The sequence below is a fragment of the Lissotriton helveticus genome, chromosome 3_1 (assembly GCF_964261635.1).
Source record: "Lissotriton helveticus chromosome 3_1, aLisHel1.1, whole genome shotgun sequence".
Classification (NCBI taxonomy): domain Eukaryota; kingdom Metazoa; phylum Chordata; class Amphibia; order Caudata; family Salamandridae; genus Lissotriton; species Lissotriton helveticus.
In genome coordinates, this window is record NC_136061.1 from 1,049,099,304 (window position 1) to 1,049,118,759 (window position 19,456).

Sequence of the window (19,456 nt, forward strand, 5' to 3'; positions counted from 1 at the left end):
TGCCTCCTGGGGCGGACAGCCCCCACCGCCCCCCACCAGCTACGCAAGTGGGTGGCACATGAACATAGCGGTTCTGCTTTGGCATGTAGTGTGGGTTGCATAAGTGGGTGCAGCAGGTGAGAGTAAAGCTCGGGGAGCATTTGCAGCTCTTCCTGACTTATATGCGCAGGTTGCCTGGGATGAAAGACCCAGCACCTGTCCACGGTCCCTACACCAATGAACACAGAGCTCAGGCTGGTGTCATCGGGCCCACAATTCTGGAGTTTATAAACCCAGTACGCAGGGCCCAGGACACACCAGGCAAGCTGGAAAGTCTCATAACGGTATTTCCCCCAGGGATACCACTGTGGTCAATCGTTATGAGTGCCTAAGTTGAGACAAACAACTAGTCATGAGTTTTTCACAAACCCTAACACTACTTTCAGACATGAAATCAATGTACACTTATCTGTGTGCTGTATTTAACCACTACAGATTTAATTAGTGAAATCCAAAATAGAAATGACAGTGATATATTAATATGTTTTATTATAAGCTTCATAAAAACAATTTTCACATTAGCATATTAAAACTGTACAAGTCAAATGCATACACTAAGACAAATATGGTACATTAAATGCAATTTAAATATACATCATTTATAATTTGCCTAGACTAGCTACATTTGAACAGCCAACAGGCATTTATTTACATTGCCAACTTAACGAGTGCCAAAGTAACACAGTGATATTTCACTTAAACAAGATCACTATATGGAATTAATTTTAGCAGCAGATGCTTCATTGCGTTCAGGAAGTGGTAGTATTGCAGTTGTTACCTGCTTACTCAAGGTTACTAAAAGGGAAACACGTAGCCAAAATAAGAAACCTCTGCCATTGATCCGACCTTCTGTTAAAGTGTCAGAGGTCCAGGAGAAAAGACACTGAACCAGATAGTTGGCAGAGAGCAGTTAGGGTTTCTGTAGCAAACTCAATGTGCGGCAGGGCAATATATGTTTTTGTTTTTTTACAAACTTCTCCTTTTTGAGTTAGGTGTGAAATAAAAAAAACATGAATGCAGAGCAGGTGAACAATACAGGCCTTCCACTGGACATACTGCAAGACTGTGACACCTACAAATGCCAATTGCTGCTTGGACGTCTTTTTTGCTCTCAGAACAGAAATAAAAAAAAGGACATTTGAGAGATTCTGACTTGTACCTCACCCAACTACTGATTTCCATTTATCTTTGTCAAGGCAATCATTTGCTCACTAGATTGTACATACAGAGTTTTCTAGACTCCTAAAAAGAAGTTGAAACATTTCCAAACCATACATCTGTGGAATTTTAGGACAGCCTCGCCATAAAAGGTCTCCGGCTTGATAAAATGCAAGACCAGAGCACAGTTGAAGCAGGATTCTCCAAAGAGAAGCTCTACATTTACCTGGCAGTAGCTCTCCTGGTGGCATCCCAGCCTTCTAAATTGGAAGATTTTGCTTGGTTAAATTAACAAATGTAAATTGTATGCAGTGTCAGAACTCAAACTAATGTTTGGTGAAAAATTGTAGAATTTCCAAATATATTTAAAGGTGATTTTTGAGCGATACATCATGTGCAGAGACTTATTACTAATATGATTATTTTTTTTGTCACGGGCAGTGCAGCTGTAACTGGCATGTATTACCCAAGTAAAGCCATTCCAAATTGACAAAGCCTTTTTTACTGGCAACCGTCCTGATGCACTGAGGTGATTACTGCTGGTAATCCTGGGCATGGAGGTCACTATTGGAATTTTGTTGGATGTCAGTATTACTATTGGAAGTTCATGATTATTTTCAATTAACATAAGTAGCTTTTATTACACAACAGGTTGGAGAACACTGGACTTTGAAGCATTCGGTCAATCAAGGGTGAGGGGTGAAAAGCAGCATAAAAGTGCCCTTTGTGTTCCAAACTGTATTCAGTACATGATTCTGAATAAAGTACATAGAGGTTCATTGGTAATATTTACTAAACATCAATATGTGGTGGGATGTGAGAGTAAATCAAAACATGCTCACCTATCAATTTTCAGTTGAAATAGCAACATCTTTAGATGATTCAAAGAAAATCAATGTATACAGCACATAGGATATGGGGGTATATTAAAAAACCCTCTTTATTCTGCAAACTTTCTATCTAGGTTTCAGGTTAAGGCAGGTGCAGAGATCCCTTGTTTTGTGCTTCGCACTTTTTCAAGAATCAGACTTTCAGCCAGCATGCTATGTTCCAGCCATATATCAATTTCCGTGATAGAATACATTAGAAAATACAGATGAAGCATTGTACATTAATATTGGGTTGAAGGAGTTTCCTTTTATAGACATCGGTAAACGTACTTCAGGTCATGAAACCTACACTTTTTCACTTTTTGGTAGTCCAAAAAACCTACAACATAGGACTATTCGGGAACAAGCATTACTGCAAGAAATAACCTTTTCAATAATGCCTTGAAATCGTCAATGGTGTCAGGGAAATATTTTCTGACGATGAAACACCAGTTATTGCTACACCAAAGGCAACAATGAAAACTGCATAAGGGAACAGAGACCTGGCACCCTCAGCAGAATGCTTGGTCAATTTCTTGAGAAATAGTGTCATTTGTAGCTGCACACTTAGAGGCCTAACAGTCTGCATCGCTTTTCGTTTGTCTGCTAGGATCCAATGGCTAACACTAGCTTGGCTATGCTGCTCCCACCACAGTACAGCACTTACAATGGTCTTTTTACATAATTGTCATGCCAGTGAAGGGTAGCTATGAATCATTTAAATTACACACATTTACCCGAATCACGTGACACTCAGTCCAACAACCGGACTGCAACCACATTCTATGAAGGTCTGAAACATTTAAAAAAGAAGGGACTAGAAGCTTTGACTCACATTAAACAGAACATTCTAATGCAGGTTTCCAGAAGTTATGCAGTACTGTGTTTATGGAGGATCACATCAGTCATTAATGCAAGAATAAAAAAGTGTCTTTTCAAAGTTCCACCAGAGTGCTTTGAAACTCATTGATATTGTCTCTTCAAATTAATTCCTTTTTCATTGATCTTCTGTTTTAGTGAATCTTGACCTTCCAAATCTTTTACTACAAGTAAAAAATTACATTATTTACGAGAAAAACAGCAAACAAAAATTAATTTATAACATCCCAAAGACCCTGTAAAGTGAATCCATCCTTTAGTTTCTCAACTGCAAGTCCTAGCTCCTCCGAGTAGACAGGTTCACGGTCGTGTTGCTTGTTGACATGAAAAACAAATAAAAAGAGAGGTTTGATGGTTATTTTGTGGGCTAAATTCGGACACTCCATTATTAACAAGGTAACATGCTGAGTGCATGGTTCAGAATAGGAAACACTGCTGGTCGTGGTCCCTGCTCAGTCTTCTTGGCAACTGTACGGGGATCCTGCCACTGGCAGACACACTCTTGGGAAATATCTTGTAGATTTAAAGTATTAAGGGCCTAATTACAAGGTCTGACCACTGGTCGGAGGCTTTCTGACCGACATTGCAGGTTTAAAGTCCAACCGCCGTATTATGATGACAGTGGATGGAGTTGAAACTGACGCTCAAGGAGCTCATCGGTCATTCGGAAAGCCCTCACAATCCCTTAAGGACGGCGTTTCCACCGTCGGGATTATGATGTGGGTTTCCAACATGGATTCGCTGTCGGAAACTGACTTTGGGGGCCCCTAGAAGCGCCCCCCTACTCACCGGCCGTTGGCACTTGGCCCTGGGGGACACCTATGGTGCCCCCTCAACATCTCTTCACCGTGTGGCAGGAACCATGAGGTGCCTGCCACACGGTGCAGGGATGTTCAAAAACGTAATTTTTTTCAATGGGATCTTGCGCTGTGGGCGGTTTTAGCCCATCGCACAAGCTCCCATGGAAAATGGAAGTTTCCAAACTGCACCATGTGCAGTCGCAGCCAAATAATGCGGTCGGAACCGCCGACCTGAGGTTGGTCGGTTCCCAATCTGCAACGGTGTTGGTCGGAGGCAACTCCGACCGACACTATAATAAGGGTCAATATTGAAGAACCCTCCTCACATGCCCCTCTGGCCCTGAGCGTGAGGCAGGTAGAGCAGGACTGCTGGTTAGCAGTTCTACCTGACCAGCACTTCACCAGTCTTCCATGCTCCCTATCTTCTTTTCCATCCATGGGACATGTTTTGCATCTCTCCTACCCACTTTTGCCGCGCCCTTTAACCATAGGGACATTACTGTGATTATCATCCCTATGGCTAATTTGTTGATTCCAAGAGATGTGTACTCAAAATACAGAGTAAGTTCTGTTGCCATGCTCAGTGTTGAATTCCTTGTTGATAATAACGTTTCTTCCACCTTTGTTCTGTTAATCTGTCGAACAAGTTTATCTATTTATTTGCAGAGTTTTATATAGCGCTGGCTAGACCCGGAAGTATCAGAGCGCTTTACATGAGGATTAGTGAGTCGCAACATCTAATCATGATACCTCTTGAAAGTTAAACGCTGAGGATAATGCATGCAGATGAGCCATATATACTTCCTTTGGCTCCCAGGGCAATTGTCCTCACACTAGGAATCTAGGGCGCACAACTACTTCATTCATTTTGTTGACATCCAACAGACATATGGCGAACTTCAAGGTCACCCAGTTCCTCTTGCCTTCTTGATATCTAATGGAGGCAAATGGTTCAGCACATCTTTCTTCAGCATCCAAAGAAAGGATGTGACTCAAAAAGTAGTAAATCTGCCATATTCTGGAATTCTCAAACATTCACAGAAAAGGCAGAGAAAGCTGTCCTAGGTACAGGTTTTCCTGCAGATTCTGGGAAAGGTCGAGTGACATTACCAGTGGGATCCTTTTGCAGCCTCAACACAGAAATTTCTGGGGTGATAGGCTCTTTTCCCACCATAGAAAGAAGAGTTATTCCAGCCCTTGGCTAAGGTAAATTTTATGGCATGACACGGAGGCCAACATTATGCAAATGTCCTTTATAGCCACAGCTTAGCAGTAACAATGAAGAGAATATAGAACTTCAAACAACATTCTATTACAGTATATAGTCCATGAGCACGCAGCTACCTTCCTTCTTTGTTGCTGCTGATCACAAGATAAGTACCCTCATTTCTTACGTGCTTATTGTGTTTGTATGGCCTTTTTAGAAATGTTTATTTATTTATTTATGTATATCTCAAGGCTGGGTCATATTGACCCTACCATGTGATTATTTCCCATAATTCTTGCCTGAGAGAACATTTCTCTCTGTATTCTTATTCTTTGGTTCTTAACATTGTAGCTTTTGGCTTCTGTCTCTACCGGAGCCTCCTGTGATTCCTTGACCGTGCCCTTGTCCCCGGTGCTGTTTTTCGACACACACACACGATGGGAATATATATTTCTCAGCCAGCGCTTACCTAAGGTTACTTCTGTACATTTTCTATCCTTTCCAGGGTGGAATGAGGGAAGGGAAGGGAAGGAAAGGAGTTTGTGAATGCTCACAAATGTACATCTATTGAGATTCCCAATCCTTCAAGGCAAACCATGCCTTGGTACGCCCACTTTCCTCACCCTTGAGTGCAATTTGTATTGGTGACCTCCACACAAAGTAAATGGGCTTATTCCTGCCAGGAACCCATTTGTGGCAGGCAAATTCAACAGTAAGCCTACATTTATTGCCAAATATACCTTTGTGACTAGGGCACAATGTTTTAGCATTGCCAGTTTCCTACTGCAAATTAATGTATTGCCTCTTCCAGTCTCTGTGTAAATTACCACTCTTCTGTTGCTTTCCCTCCCTCAAGAACATTTTAGGATAAAAGTCTGACTTTATTTGCACCGAATCAAAGCATAACATAATTCAGGGAGGCCAGGATTGACCAAGGGGACTGTATGCTGAACTTCTTATCTTCAGTTAGGGAAGGTGTTCTCAAATGTCCTTTTCCTGATGGAATCAGCCTCCTTCATCTTGAACTCAAAAGCTTACAGTTGCACAATTGGCTTTTGAAAGACTGAGGGGTCATAATTTTATGATACAGTAGTAACATTTAAGCTTAAAGAAAGACAACTGCACTTTGTGACTTTACGCCAGTAGATGTCTGATTCTATGGTGGGTGTTATGAATATCATCAACAGTCACTTGCAATTCCATCATCAGGGGTACATTACTTATTTTCCTAACTGGCCCTGAAGAGTTCTAAATGTCTACTGAAAGGTAGGTAGAATCACTGATTTTTTACAAAAAGACCTAGAGTGATTTAATTCAATCCCAGTTGTATCTTACGTTTTGGAATGTCCGATAAATCATTCGTTACTCGCTCCTTACAGGCCTGTGAAGTGAGATTTCTGCCTGAAGCCAACACAGTATTAGCTCCTCCACTTGAGACACTTCATACTTATGATTTCAAACACATTACTTATAGAACAAGTTATTTACCTTTGGTAACACTCTTTTTGGTAGAGACCCTATCTAATTGCATATTCCTCACCTTTTGAATATTCTCCAGGCATCAGACTGGGCCTGGAAACATTTGAGTAGTACGTGGCGCTGTGTGGTTCTGCACAGACGCCATTCTGGTGTGGAAACAACATGCAGGGTCACTTTCGCTTGCTGCTGTCAGTTGCTTCTGAGGCTAGCTGCATCTTCAAACGCAGAGCCCCAACAGCAAATTGGCTTTGACCAGTGTGCAGATTCTTAGATTTGGGATCTTATAAATAAATAGAGCCCAATTCGCAGAACAGGAAGGATGGCAGTGTCGGTGAGGACTCTGCAGTTAGAGTCTCTACCAGAAAGAGCGTTACCAAAGTAAAAATGTTCTTCTGATAGACATTTCTAGCCAGATATTCCTCCACTTTTGAATAAATAATAAAGCAGCACCTACAAAGTCCTGTAGGATCGAGCAGATGAAATGCCCCTCCCGGAGAACCTAGCTGTCCAGATAGTAGTGCTTCATGAATGTATGGGGTGATGCCTACATAGCCCCCTGGCAGATGTCCAGGACAGGATCTCCGCATGTGAACACAGTGGTAGCAGCCTTGGCCCTGGTGAAATGAGCTTCCAATCCTTTCTGAGGCTACTTTTTGGCAAGTATGCAGCAGATCTTGATGCAGAGTACAATCCAGAGGGAGATGGGATTTTCTGCATGGCCTTACCTGTTTTCTCTTCAGTGAACCCTAAAAGCTGATCATCCACCCGGTGTTCTTTGGTAAAACGGATGTAAAAGCTCAGACCTGTTTTTTGGGTCCAAGCAATGGAGTCTCTCCTCCTCCAAAGACGGGTGAGGTGGAGCACAGAACTCCAGCAGTGAATGGTTGACCGACATGGAATGACGTCACAACTTTCAGCAAGAAGGGCGTTCATGTTCCTAGAACAAGTTTATCTGCAAAGAACGTGGGGTATGGTGGGTAAACACAGAGTGTCTACAGTGGACTCACTTTTTGCACAGATTTTAATGGCCACATGGAGCACTGTCTGGAGGGTAATAAGCCACAGAGGGCAGCTGTGAAGTGGCTCAATGGGAGTGCCCATAAAAATTATGAGGACCAAGCTAAAGTCCCACAGTGGCATAACAAAGGGAGAGGGAGATAACAAGTGTTGTAGGCCTTCCAAAAAAAACATCCCAACTGGTTACTTAAATAATGAGGGCTGGCCCGGCAACTGTAACAAGGTCAAAAGAGCCAAAAGGTACCCGTTAGCTGTCACCAAAGCAAAGAATTGCTGGGCAAGAGACAAAATAAACAGAACATCAGATAACAGACTGGAGGAGATCAATCTGGCGAGTGCCACACCGAACCACAAATTTGTCCCAGCATCAGGTGTACACCATTTTTGATGGGGGACACCTGGCTACCAAGATGACATGAACCACCTCCAGAGGTAGGTCAAAAGTGTCCAGCTGTCACTGCGTTATCTCCATGCGGGGAACATCCATTACAACGGGGGTTTTACCACGCATTGCATTTACATCGCATGCGTTACAACGCATGCGATGTTACAACGCGTGGTAAAACCACACATACCATTACATCGCATGTGCTTTTACAACGCATGCGATGTAATGTGTAATGGGGGCGGCTATTCACGTCATTGTGAGGAAACTTAGGCTGTTTCCTCACAACGACGTGCAGCAAGCAGGAAGGAGGAAGCAGGATCTGACGGCGACGCTGGATAGGAGAGAGGTAAGGGGGTTTGTGCATGAGGTGGGGGTTACTTTTGTAGAGTTTATGGTAGTTTAAAAGTAGTGTGGTAATGTTTGTGTTGTGTGTGTGTTTTAAAAAAATCGTTTTAGTGTGTGTTGTGGTGTTGTCGTGTTTGTTTAGTGTAGTGTATTGGGGAGGGTAGTGTAGTGTTTATGTAGTGTAGTGATTTTGGTTTTAGGGTAGTGTAGTGTTGTAGTGTTTGTTTATTGTAGCGTATTAGGGTTTAGGGTAGTGTAGTGTTGTAGTGTTTGTTTATTGTAGCTTATTAGGGTTTAGGGTAGTGTTAGGGTGGGAGTAGTGTAGGTAGTGTAGTAGTGTTTTAAGGTTTAGGGTAGTAGTGTTTTAGGGTGTAGGGGTGGGGTAGTGTAGGGGTGGGAGTAGCGTGGGTAGCGTAGTAGTGTTTTAGGGTAGTGTAGGGGTGGGAGTAGTGTGGGTAGCGTAGTAGTGTTTTAGGGTAGTGTAGGGGTGGGAGTAGTGTGGGTAGCATAGTGGTGTTTTAGGGTTTAGGGTAGTGTAGGGGTGGGAGTAGTGTGGGTAGCGTAGGAGTGTTTTAGAGTTTAGTGTAGGGTTGGGAGTAGTGTGGGTAGCGTAGTAGTGTTTTAGGGTTTAGGGTAGTGTAGTAGTGTTTTAGGGTTTAGGGTAGTGTTGGGGTGGGAGTAGTGTGGGTAGCGTAGTAGTGTTTTAGGGTTTAGGGTAGTGTGGGTAGCGTAGTAGTGCTTTAGGGTTTAGGGTAGTGTAAGGGAGGGAGTAGTGTGGGTAGTGTAGTAGTGTGGTAGTGTTTTTGGGTTGGGGCAGTGTAGGGGTGGGAGTAGTCTGTTGTGTAGGTGTAGGGATAGGGATGTTACTTACCTTGCATACTTTTACAACAAGTATAGCTTTACCACACATGCCTTTGCGTTGTAATGGCATGCGTGGTAAAAGCATACTCGTGGTAAAAGTATGCGATGTTATGGCATGCGATGTCATTGACATTGCGTACTAATACCCGCGTTGTAATGGCATGCGTGGTATTAGTATGCGATGTAATGACATACATTCCTCCATGCATGTAGGTGGAGATTGCACAAGCCTAGGTGCCAAACCCTGCTCTATTGCGGCAATAAGAAGTTCTCTTGGAGGAGCAGCCTGATCAGAGGACAGATGTTTAGGACCAGTAGATCTGGACACCATACTTGCTGTGCCCAATTGGGGCCACTATGATGACTTGGACCTGGTCCGTCCTGTTCTTCTTTGGAACTTGGGGCAGAAGAGGTATTGGTGGGTAGGCATACAATAGTCCTGAACTCCATTCTAGGTGGAAAATGTCTCCAAGCGAGAGACGCCTTAGAAACTCAAACACAGAAGTGCTGTTAATATGAGTTCTGTGTGGTGGTGAATAGATCAGGCCGTGGTTCTCTATGTTTGCGGTAGAGACAGTGAACCACTTCCAGGTGTGACTGCTACTCGTGATCCACTAGACGTCGATGGCTAAATTTACCCACCCTGGCATTCAAAGATCCTGTCAAGAGGTTTACCACTAGAAAGATCTTGTGGTGGTCCAGGCTTTTCCAGACGCATAGTGCCTCCTGGCATAGGGCCCAGGACCCAACTCCTCCCTGCTTGTTGTAGTACAACATGCCAGTGGTGGAGCACCTGTACCAGACTCCCCCTGATGAATGGAAGGACGGCGTTTAATGTCAGGTGGATTGCCCACAGCTCCAGGAGGTTGATATGAAGCTGGGCCTACGTGAATGCACAGATCCTTCATCTCCACCTCTCCCTGATGGCCGCCCCAACCCAGAAGGGATGCTTCTCTCCCCACTGTGAAGTCTAGGTGGAGTAAGGAAAAGGGTCGGCCACTGACCAAATCATGGTCCAGTACCCACCACTGCAGATCTTTCACAGTCTCTTCCGAAATCTGGGCTTGGTCACAGAGGTATTCTTGATGTTGGACCCACTAAGACATCAGATCCCACTGCAGCGCCTGGATTTGTAACCTGGTGTGTTTGATGCAGGAAACTATCAGTCTCAGCAGCTTTAAAGTTGAACTCACTGAAACCCAGGACTGAGGCTGAAAGATCATAATCATAGCCTGGATATCCTGGACTCTCATTTCTAGGGGAAAGGCATGAACCAAACGGTGTCCAGAATGGCTCACATATAGGGGGGCATCTGAGAAGGAGTCAGTTGTGACTTCAGCACATTGATAGTGAACGCCAAATATGACAGGAGGTTCGCTATAGTCTGGAGGTGGTTAATGATTGCCTGGGTCAAGCTCATTTTCAACAGCCAGTCGTTGAGGTAGGGAAAGTCTGGGACCCCCAACCTCCAAAGGTGTGCTGCTGTCACAACCATCACTTTTGTGAACACCCGAGGGGCACTGGTGAGAGCAAACAGGAGCTTGGCAAACTCTAAATGCCCGTGTCCCACCATGAAGCACAGGTATCGCAAGACAAATGTATAGAAATAGGTGTTCTGTACACCCAAAGCCATCATCCATTCTTCAGTGTCAAGGGTAGCCAAGACTTGGGCAGGTGTGAGTATCATTAATTTTCCTTCCGGAGGAAGGCATTGAGAGGGCATGAGTCTAGAATAGGACGAAGGCTCCATCCTTCTTTGGCACCAGAAAATAGAAGGAATAGCAACTATGACATACTTCTGGCACAGGGGGCCTCTTGAACTTTCTGCTGTAAGATGGACAGATGGTCCTTCGTCAGTGTGCAGTGGCCCTGCTCTCCCTGAACCCATCTACAACAGAAACTGTTTTGCCCCAGACAAGCTAGTTCCATCAACGGGCATGTTCTTGAGGGATGACTGGACATCACTTGAAAAACCAGTGTATCGCAGCCAAGCATGGTTGATGCCAATGGCCCGCCCAATGGGATCATAGGGTCCAAGCCACAACTTGAGAAGTTGGCCCTTTCACAACCATCCTGTATGGCTTGAGTTAGGACAGGCCGGAATTTTTCTCGAGTACCTGGGAGGACTATTGCCACCAAACCCAAAAGAGAATGGAAGTAGGCAGGAGGCAGCTGTCATTCACAAATCTGATGGCCAGGCTGGTGGAAGAAAATAACGTCATCCTAAAGGTATCAGGGAGTTGTGTTGGAAAGGTATTTGGGTTTGCCCAACTTGTGGATAACTGCAGCACTAAACTTTCAGTGGAGTTGAGGGGTTCGGAGACAAAAATACAGGGTCGCCTCTGGCAGGGCGTGGCATCTCGTAATCTTGCGATGGACCAGAGCAAGATTTGGCCCAAGCACTCTCCTGAGTGGCAGGACCAGGGGACATGTCAAGGCCACTAGTTTTTTAAGGTCATCACATCAATTTTCTTCATAATATAGTTGCCTATTTATTCACCCCAATTGTAATTGTTGTTCAAATTTGTAACAATAAAGAAAGCAACAAATCTGTCCTTCATTATTGAAGAGGTAAGTCAAGTGGAGGAGGCAGCACTTTGAAGAGATCGTAACAGCGCAGACTAGGAGTCGGAGAGCACAATGGGCGGTAAACAACGTTTACAACAAAACTTTTACCACGCACTACCATTACAACGCAGGCATTACAACGCAAACCATTACAACGCATTGCGCTGGGGGGCGCTCTAGGATAGGGAATACGTTTAATTTTATATCCAACACCTTCCCTAGTGTCCACGGGGACTGGAGTTGGAATAGAAAATTATACTTACCACTATCCAGCACCTCTAAGCGCTGTAAAGGTTTGCGATGTAAAAACCGCGTTGTAAAGGTATGCGAGGTAAAAGTATGCGTTGTAACGTCATACATCCCAATGGGCACCTCATCCTCCGGCATCAATAGAATCAGCATTGACGTCAATGCTCTAGAAACTGGTGCAAGCTTGGGGGCAGTGGCTAAGTCAGTGCAGGAGCTGGGGCAGACTAATTGGAGGATTTGAAAGGTCCAAATATCGCGGAGGGTGATTTTTGGATCTGAATTTATTAACAGTGTTTTTGGTCCACATGCAAAACAAGGCTGCCTTTCGTACAAGAAAAGTACATATTTAAACATAGAATACATAAAAACACTATATACAGTATATTTAAGCGCTTAAAATGTTATAAATTGATATAACAGTAAACGGATAAAAGAATTGGACGGACCCTTTCTTCTTATAACCAAGAGACCCACACTGTTCCTTAAAGTATGTCATGGTGGCAACGTACATAGATTGTTTCAGGGGCCAAGTGCAGTACCAATACACTTCCCCCATCTGCACCAATTTTGCTCTCCGGTCCCAGCTTTTCCTAAAAAATATTCCAGTCTATTTTGTTGCTCTTCTGGACAAATCACATAGGAGGAAAAAGATTTGCTCATCCGGCTTATCTAATTGTGCTCATTAGAGCAACTTACTAATAGTGTTCATTCTTATGGAAATGTACATGGGGCAGTTTAGTAACAAATGTCTCAAATCTTCTGTGGCACTGCAGAGTCATTCAGCAAAAACTGCAGTATTTCTTCTGTTTAGGTATTTGTTTAACAATAAACAGCCTCCTTTTGCCAATACAAAATAACTCCTTTCTCTATGGTTTGCCAGCAGAATTAAATACTGCTGTGCACTTTGTGAAGGATCAAACATTCCCCTGTAAGCAGAGTGGGAACAATTGTCCAGTGCATCTATTCTCCATTCCTTTGCCAGCTGCATACATTGTTTAGTAACCATAGAGTTGATTTGTCAATGAGATCCTTTGTAGATTATTTGGGGCTTGAGATAGCACCAAGTTAAGTCTATTACTTTCTTTGAGCCAGTCAAGAAAGAAGATCTGCTATTCAGCTGGAAGTGTTCCTCCCAAGCAGAGTCCACCGGGTAGTTTTGACAATTTTGTTTTTTTTATAACCAATTTTTATTGATTTTAAGTTGCAACAAAGATAACAGAACCATTCAGGAGTGCATTGTGAATGACGAAAACACATCACATTGGCATATAGAGGCAAACATACATAAGGAAGGTATCGGCTTACCCACTCCAGTTCCGGACAATACATCAATCCCCTCTAGTCTTCAATCACTCCGACCAACTTGCCCCACATTCGACTAAACGTCTTGGGACAACCCCAGGCCGCTCCTGTGTGGCACACCAGTCCACTTCCCTGCGCCAGCACGCCTACGTAGGTGCAGTAGTGTTCAGCCAGTGAGCCGCATTGTCCCCCTTGGCCACCGCCAGCGCTGTATTAAGAAAGAGCTTCTTGGCACTGGTGCCATCCAGCCCCTCAGTGATGCCCAAAAGTACATTCATAGGGTCAAGAGGAACCTCCCAGCCCAGGACCCCGGTGAGCTCTCTGGTCACGGATTCCCAATACCTCTGGATCGCAGGTTTGACAAGATTTTAATGTCTACAGAACATATTCCATTAGAACCATCTGTGTTTATTTTCCACTAAGTGTAGCCCACATCAGATTCCAGGATGGCAGTGGGAAATCCTTTCGCGAGATTGAGGATTGATTTCCAAAATTTCCTCTAAAAGCAGCCTACAAGGTTAGTACTCTTGTACAGTTCCACACTGTAGGTAATTTGCTTTCCTACTTTTGTTAAGAAGAGGTTATCAATGTGGTTGGAAAATCGATGACAGTGTTTCTTAACAAGTACAAAAGGGGGTGGTGCTTTGTTCGCCATAAGTTGGCAGGGTATGCTCAGACGTGAGTCCCTTGCTCACTTTGCCACTGGATTCAAGCAAGCCGGGCTGAAGACGGCTGTAATGCCAGAAACCGGTCCTCGGAAGCTTGTTTCCGGTCCAGGGAAGACATGGCTTGGCAGTTCGGGCTGGACTGTTCCCATGAGGCGCAGGGTCACACTGATTTGCATATGGCCATGTCTGAACTGGGGTGGCAGAGTGGGCTAAAGAACGGTGATGGATTAAACCCAGATCAGTTGACTGGGGGTGAGTGCTTGTATTGTCAACGCTCCGTCCATCACCACCTTTGGTTTTGCTTTGTTCGCCATAAGTTGGCAGGGTATGCTCAGACGTGAGTCCCTTGCTCACTTTGCCACTGGATTCAAGCAAGCCGGGCTGAAGACGGCTGTAATGCCAGAAACCGGTCCTCGGAAGCTTGTTTCCGGTCCAGGGAAGACATGGCTTGGCAGTTCGGGCTGGACTGTTCCCATGAGGCGCAGGGTCAGACTGATTTGCATCTGGCCATGTCTGAACTGGGGTGGCAGAGTGGGCTAAAGAACGGTGATGGATTAAACCCAGATCAGTTGACTGGGGGTGAGTGCTTGTATTGTCAATGCTCCGTCCATCACCACCTTTGGTTTTGCAGTGTTTCTTAACAAGTCTTGCAACAGCATCTGCTGAAGCCTCTGCTTTTTTTAGGGTAGTATAAATATGTGAGATTTCTATTTATTCCACCCCCAGATATTTGAAGAATTCCACTTCTTCTAGAGTTGAGCCATTTATACAGAAAACATATTCTTTCTGTTTGTCTTGAATGTCTTGATTTTTGCTTTTCCAGTATTAATTTGTATTGGCTTATTTTACAATAGGTTTCCATGGAGGCATCCTTGTTCTACTCCATTCTTGATGTGGATTTTTTTTTACTGACTATCCCTTGTTGAGTTAGAGAGAACCCACTGGAGATATCCCAGATGGAAGGACTCTAGGCTCCTTGGGGCCAGTAGAAAGCTAAATGGAGTTCATAGAGATCCCCAAGAGTCAGAGCATGACCTTGTACAACTCTTCGATCTGCCTTTGTGTTGCAGACTGCCCTGGAAACTCAGGTTGTGCCAGGACAAGTTCCAGGATGGGCTCTGAGTCAACCGACTTCAGGAGCGAGACCGTGAGGCATAGCGACACTCTTGTGCCTTCTTAGCAGAATGTGAGAGCGACTCCTGGACTGGGAAAGTGTCTGGGATTGCCTTCAACTTGGATCGGCCTGGTCACTGAGTTTTCTCATGCTGGGTGATGTATAATTGCACCTCACTGTCCCGTATGGCCTTCGGATTCATCAACGCGCAGTAACTGCAGGCCTTCGAGTCATGGCTTGACCCAGGCACCACAAGCAAATCTGATGAGGACTTATCACAGACATTTGTTTGTGACAGTTCTTGCAATGTTTGAAACCGGTCAGTTTTGGAGGTGACTATTTCAAATGTTTACAATGTGCAAGGGAAAGAACAGTCTCAAAGAGACAAGAGGAAGTTCCGGATCCGTGTCTAGTGGTGTGGAAAGGAACGGACATAAGCATCGATGAGTGGCGCCTATTTTAGATGTCATTTCCAGTACAGAATGGTGTCAGTGCGGAGCCACCTACATGCAGGCAGAGGTACTGTTCATATGTGTCCGGATCCAATCTGATGCAGTGGTAATATTCAAAAGGTGAGGAATCTGCAGAAACACTTTTTTATGGAATCAGCCGCTTCAGCCAGAAGAGTAAGCTAGGTACTAGCTGATTTACCATCAACTTTATTTTAAAATTGCTCTTATGGGTGTAACCACAATCTCCAGGTGCAACCACTTGCTTTCTTTGGACAGAACAGCCCCAAAAATAACTTTCATTAATACATTGTAGAGTGATGAATTCTCTGAGCCGATGGGTTTAAATGCTACCCCAAGCGATTGCCTATTTGGCTTACTGCAAGCATCCTCTCATCACATTTTGTGTTTTTTATGTGACGCCCTAAGTGACCAAGGGTATGTCCAGACAGGAGTCCCTTGCTCACTGTGCCAATGGTACTAGACTGAAGAGCTCCAATCAGGGCAAAACTAATTGTGTTCTGGTTCAGAGGGGATCTGGCTTGACAGTTCGGGCATGGCTGTTCCTACTGGAACAGGGTCAAGGCTGATTTGCTTATGGCTGGGTCTAATCTGAGGTGGCAAGGTGGGCAAAATAACAGTGGGTTGGAATGGTACCCGAGCGATTGCCAGTAGTTAGACTTATTGCAAGCAACCTCTTCCATAACCTTTTGTGCATCTGAGTGAAGTCAGTTTTCATTCAAGATCCTTGGGGACGACTCCTTCTTTGTGACTAGTATGGTAGGAGTGCTCCGGAGAATTGACAAAGTTCAAATCCAAATTTGAAGCACTGTATTATAGAAATTACGTTCACAGGACTGATGAAGAGCTACAGAAGTCCTGGGGATGTTTCAGAAGTATCAAGGATCCACTGAGGGATAGCAAGAGCTATTGGAGAATGCTATTGGAGCAATGAATTGCTGAATCATAGGGGTCCCTAAAGATGAAGGAAGAGCAGGTCTCTGCAAAATCATAACCACCTGGATGGACATTTCACAGACGTTTTAACAGGAGGCATAAAGAGACAAGCCATATTCAACTCCTTCGGGTAAAAGAAGTGCAAGACCTATGATCAAGTTTGATCATGATGGGCAAAGACATCAAGGACTGAGTACTGAAGGGATTTATTTTATTTATTTATTTATTTATTTTATTTGTGGATTTGTAGAGCGCTAACTAATCATCCCCGAAAGGATCTCTCGGCGCTTTGCAGGAGAAAGATTAGGAGGGGACACAGACACAGAAGCACAATAAGACTAATAGAAACCCTTTCTACTTTCACCAGACACTTAACAAGTCACAGAGAAGTGGAAGAGATCTCTCCAACCACTCTGGCATCAATTTTCGGTAAAAGGAGCAGAAGTAAAGAAAATCCTGCCGGCGAAGCTCAGTGTGGTGAATGATGATAATAGGTACCTTTCCTAGAAATCGATGTATGCTCGTAAACCCCTGGACTCGCTCCAATTCTGAAACCACCTCGTTATAGATAGGCTTAAACCTTCAATTCAAATGTGAGAAGACCTTTTCACTCATGATAAGTGGAAAGAACTTTACTGTGGCCTTCTATGAAGGAAGAAATCCATATCTGCAATTTAGGGGTATCGTTATGGAAATGATAGATATCATGAGAAGTGATTATTGTGTGGGTCTAGCCAACATTAGAACTGTGTCTTTAGGAGCATGAACCTCAACATCCTTGTCTGCACCTGGACCTTGCATCCTTCCACCCATTCTTCCCCCCTCGTTACACCTGCTTCTTTTTAACCCCCCTCACATCCCTAGCACTTTCTAATTTCTTCCTCTTGCTTGATCCTGGGGTCCCAAATGGACATTCTGGAGATGGTGTTGTATACTCCAGAGTTGGAAGTTGTGGATTTAGGGAGAGTTTCACATGTGTCTAACCACTTCGATGCAGTGGGCATGTGCGGAGGACAGGCAGGGGCCGTCGGAAACGCGCACACGTCATTTTTTTCAGCACCGCAGCGGAATGTCCTCCGCGGTGAAGAGGTTAAAGGGGGCCCTTGTGTTTTCACATGGAGGACTACCTTAACACAAAAGATGAGGCTTAATGAAGATTAATAGATGTTATTGTCGTGATATAGTGTACAATGATGCCCCATCAGCAAATTTAGAAATAACTGTGATGTCTAACTAGTAACTGTTGGTTTGAAGAAAGGGCAAGCTATGTTTCTTGCTTTCATGCTTAAAAAAAGTTGAAATAAAAAAGATTCGATATACTTTGATGCATGTAGGAATGTACATGCCAAACCTGATGGGGGCCAGAAACAAAGGAGGACATAATTCTGAAGAAAGCATCAATGAGGCTTACGACCTAGATACATCTACTCTGCAAACCGCTTTGCCTTTACCCAGTAGGATTACGTGAGTTTCCTAAAGGCCTAAGGGAAAGATCTCAGCAAATATCGGATTCTCATTCTAAATATAGAGATTGTATGTAGCCATAATTGGCATCATATTTACCTGTCAAAGGTGGCTTCTTTCTACTTGAAATATTTTCTTATCCTGTTTCTAGTATGCACAGAATCACCAAGTATGATTTAGGTCAAACGTGTCCTCAGAGGTATTGTGTTATTTTTATATTTGCTTTGTTGTAGTCATTGATATACCACACTTTCTGGTACAGAAGTTTAATCCTGATCACGATCACACACACTCACGATCACACACACACTCACGATCTCTCTCTCTCTCTCTCTCTCTCTCTCTAAGTGTACAGCACCTAGTGATTTAAAAGACCTCTGAAGATCTCTAGCTCAACTGAAGGACTATTCCGAGATGTGGGTCCCTTTTTCACTGTTCCATAGGGCTCAAGCTTCCCCCAAGTGACAAGAACAATATAAACCAAACTGGTCTGGGGTTGCTTCTGTTCCTTATGGAGCAGACCAGGAGGCAGTTCGGTATGAACTGTTCACACAAGAAGCAGGGTTAGTACTGATTTTCATAATTTGGTCACTGTCAAGAAGTTTATTGGTTTGTACAGCGCTGAATCACCCGCAGGGTATCTCTGCGCTTAGGACGGCAGAGAACAGACAAGTTAAAGAACTAGAAAAGGTATGTTTTCAGCAGCTTTCTGAACTGAGGCAGATTCTGACAATTATGTAGATGAAAAGGTAACTTATTCAAAAATACAGGGGCGAAGTAGGAGAATGCTTTGCCTCCGCTGCACACTTTTTTAATTCTGGGGGTGCAAAGCAAGAGTTCAGAGCCTGATCTAAGCACTCGTACCGGGGTGTATATAGCTAGTTTGCTAGTAAGATACGAGGGGCCTTGGCCATTGAGGGCTTTGAAGATAGTGCAGCCTAATTTGAATTTGACACGCTTTCTCACTGGAAGCCAGTGGAGGTAGTTAAGGAGGGGTTCAGAGGGTGTTCTGGCTGGGGTGTCAGCAACAAGACGGGCGGCAGTATTCTGCACAACCTGAAGTTTATTGAGGGAGCCTTCGTTAGCCGAAAATAAAAGGGCATTACAGTAGTCAAGTTTACTTAATACCAAGGCTTGCATTAACGTTTCTTGGTAGGCGAAGGTAAGAGGGGAAAAATCCTTCTAAGTAGACTGAGGATGTAGAAGCATGAGCCAGCAGTGTTATTAGCATGTGCCTCAAGAGTTAGTTTGTGATCAATTCTGATACCTAGGTTCTTGACCACTTCTTTAGGGGCAGGGGCAGGACCAAGTTCCTCCGGCCACCAGGTAGGCGACCAGCATGTAACAGCTCCTCCAAACAACATGATTTCAGATTTCCCAGCGTTAAGTTGTAAAATGTTAGCCTGCATCCAGGCAGCGATGAATTTCATGCCTTCTAAGAAAATAAGCTGAATATCTGGTCTGTTTTTATCAAATGTGAGGAGGAGCTGTGTATCGTCTGCATATGAGATGGGGGTGAATCCTAAGGATCTCATGAGTCTGGCCAAAGGGGTAACATAAATATTAAAAAGGGTCGGGGTCGGGCTCAGGCAGGAGCCCTGCGGGACCCCCTTGGTAACTTTAGTAGTAGTAGATTTAAAAGT

General features: G+C 44.1%; 1 protein-coding gene across 1 annotated transcript in view; it reads right to left on the minus strand.

Moving 5' to 3' along the window:
* Positions 1 to 502: 502 nt before the first annotated feature.
* Positions 503 to 19,456, minus strand: part of BBS5 (Bardet-Biedl syndrome 5) — a 135,377-nt gene continuing 116,423 nt past the window's right edge. Inside the window, exon 12 of the mRNA XM_078681613.1 lies at positions 503 to 3,259. Coding sequence (XP_078537739.1) covers positions 3,158 to 3,259 — 102 coding nt within the window. The 3' untranslated portion in view covers positions 503 to 3,157. The remainder of the gene's footprint in view (positions 3,260 to 19,456) is intronic.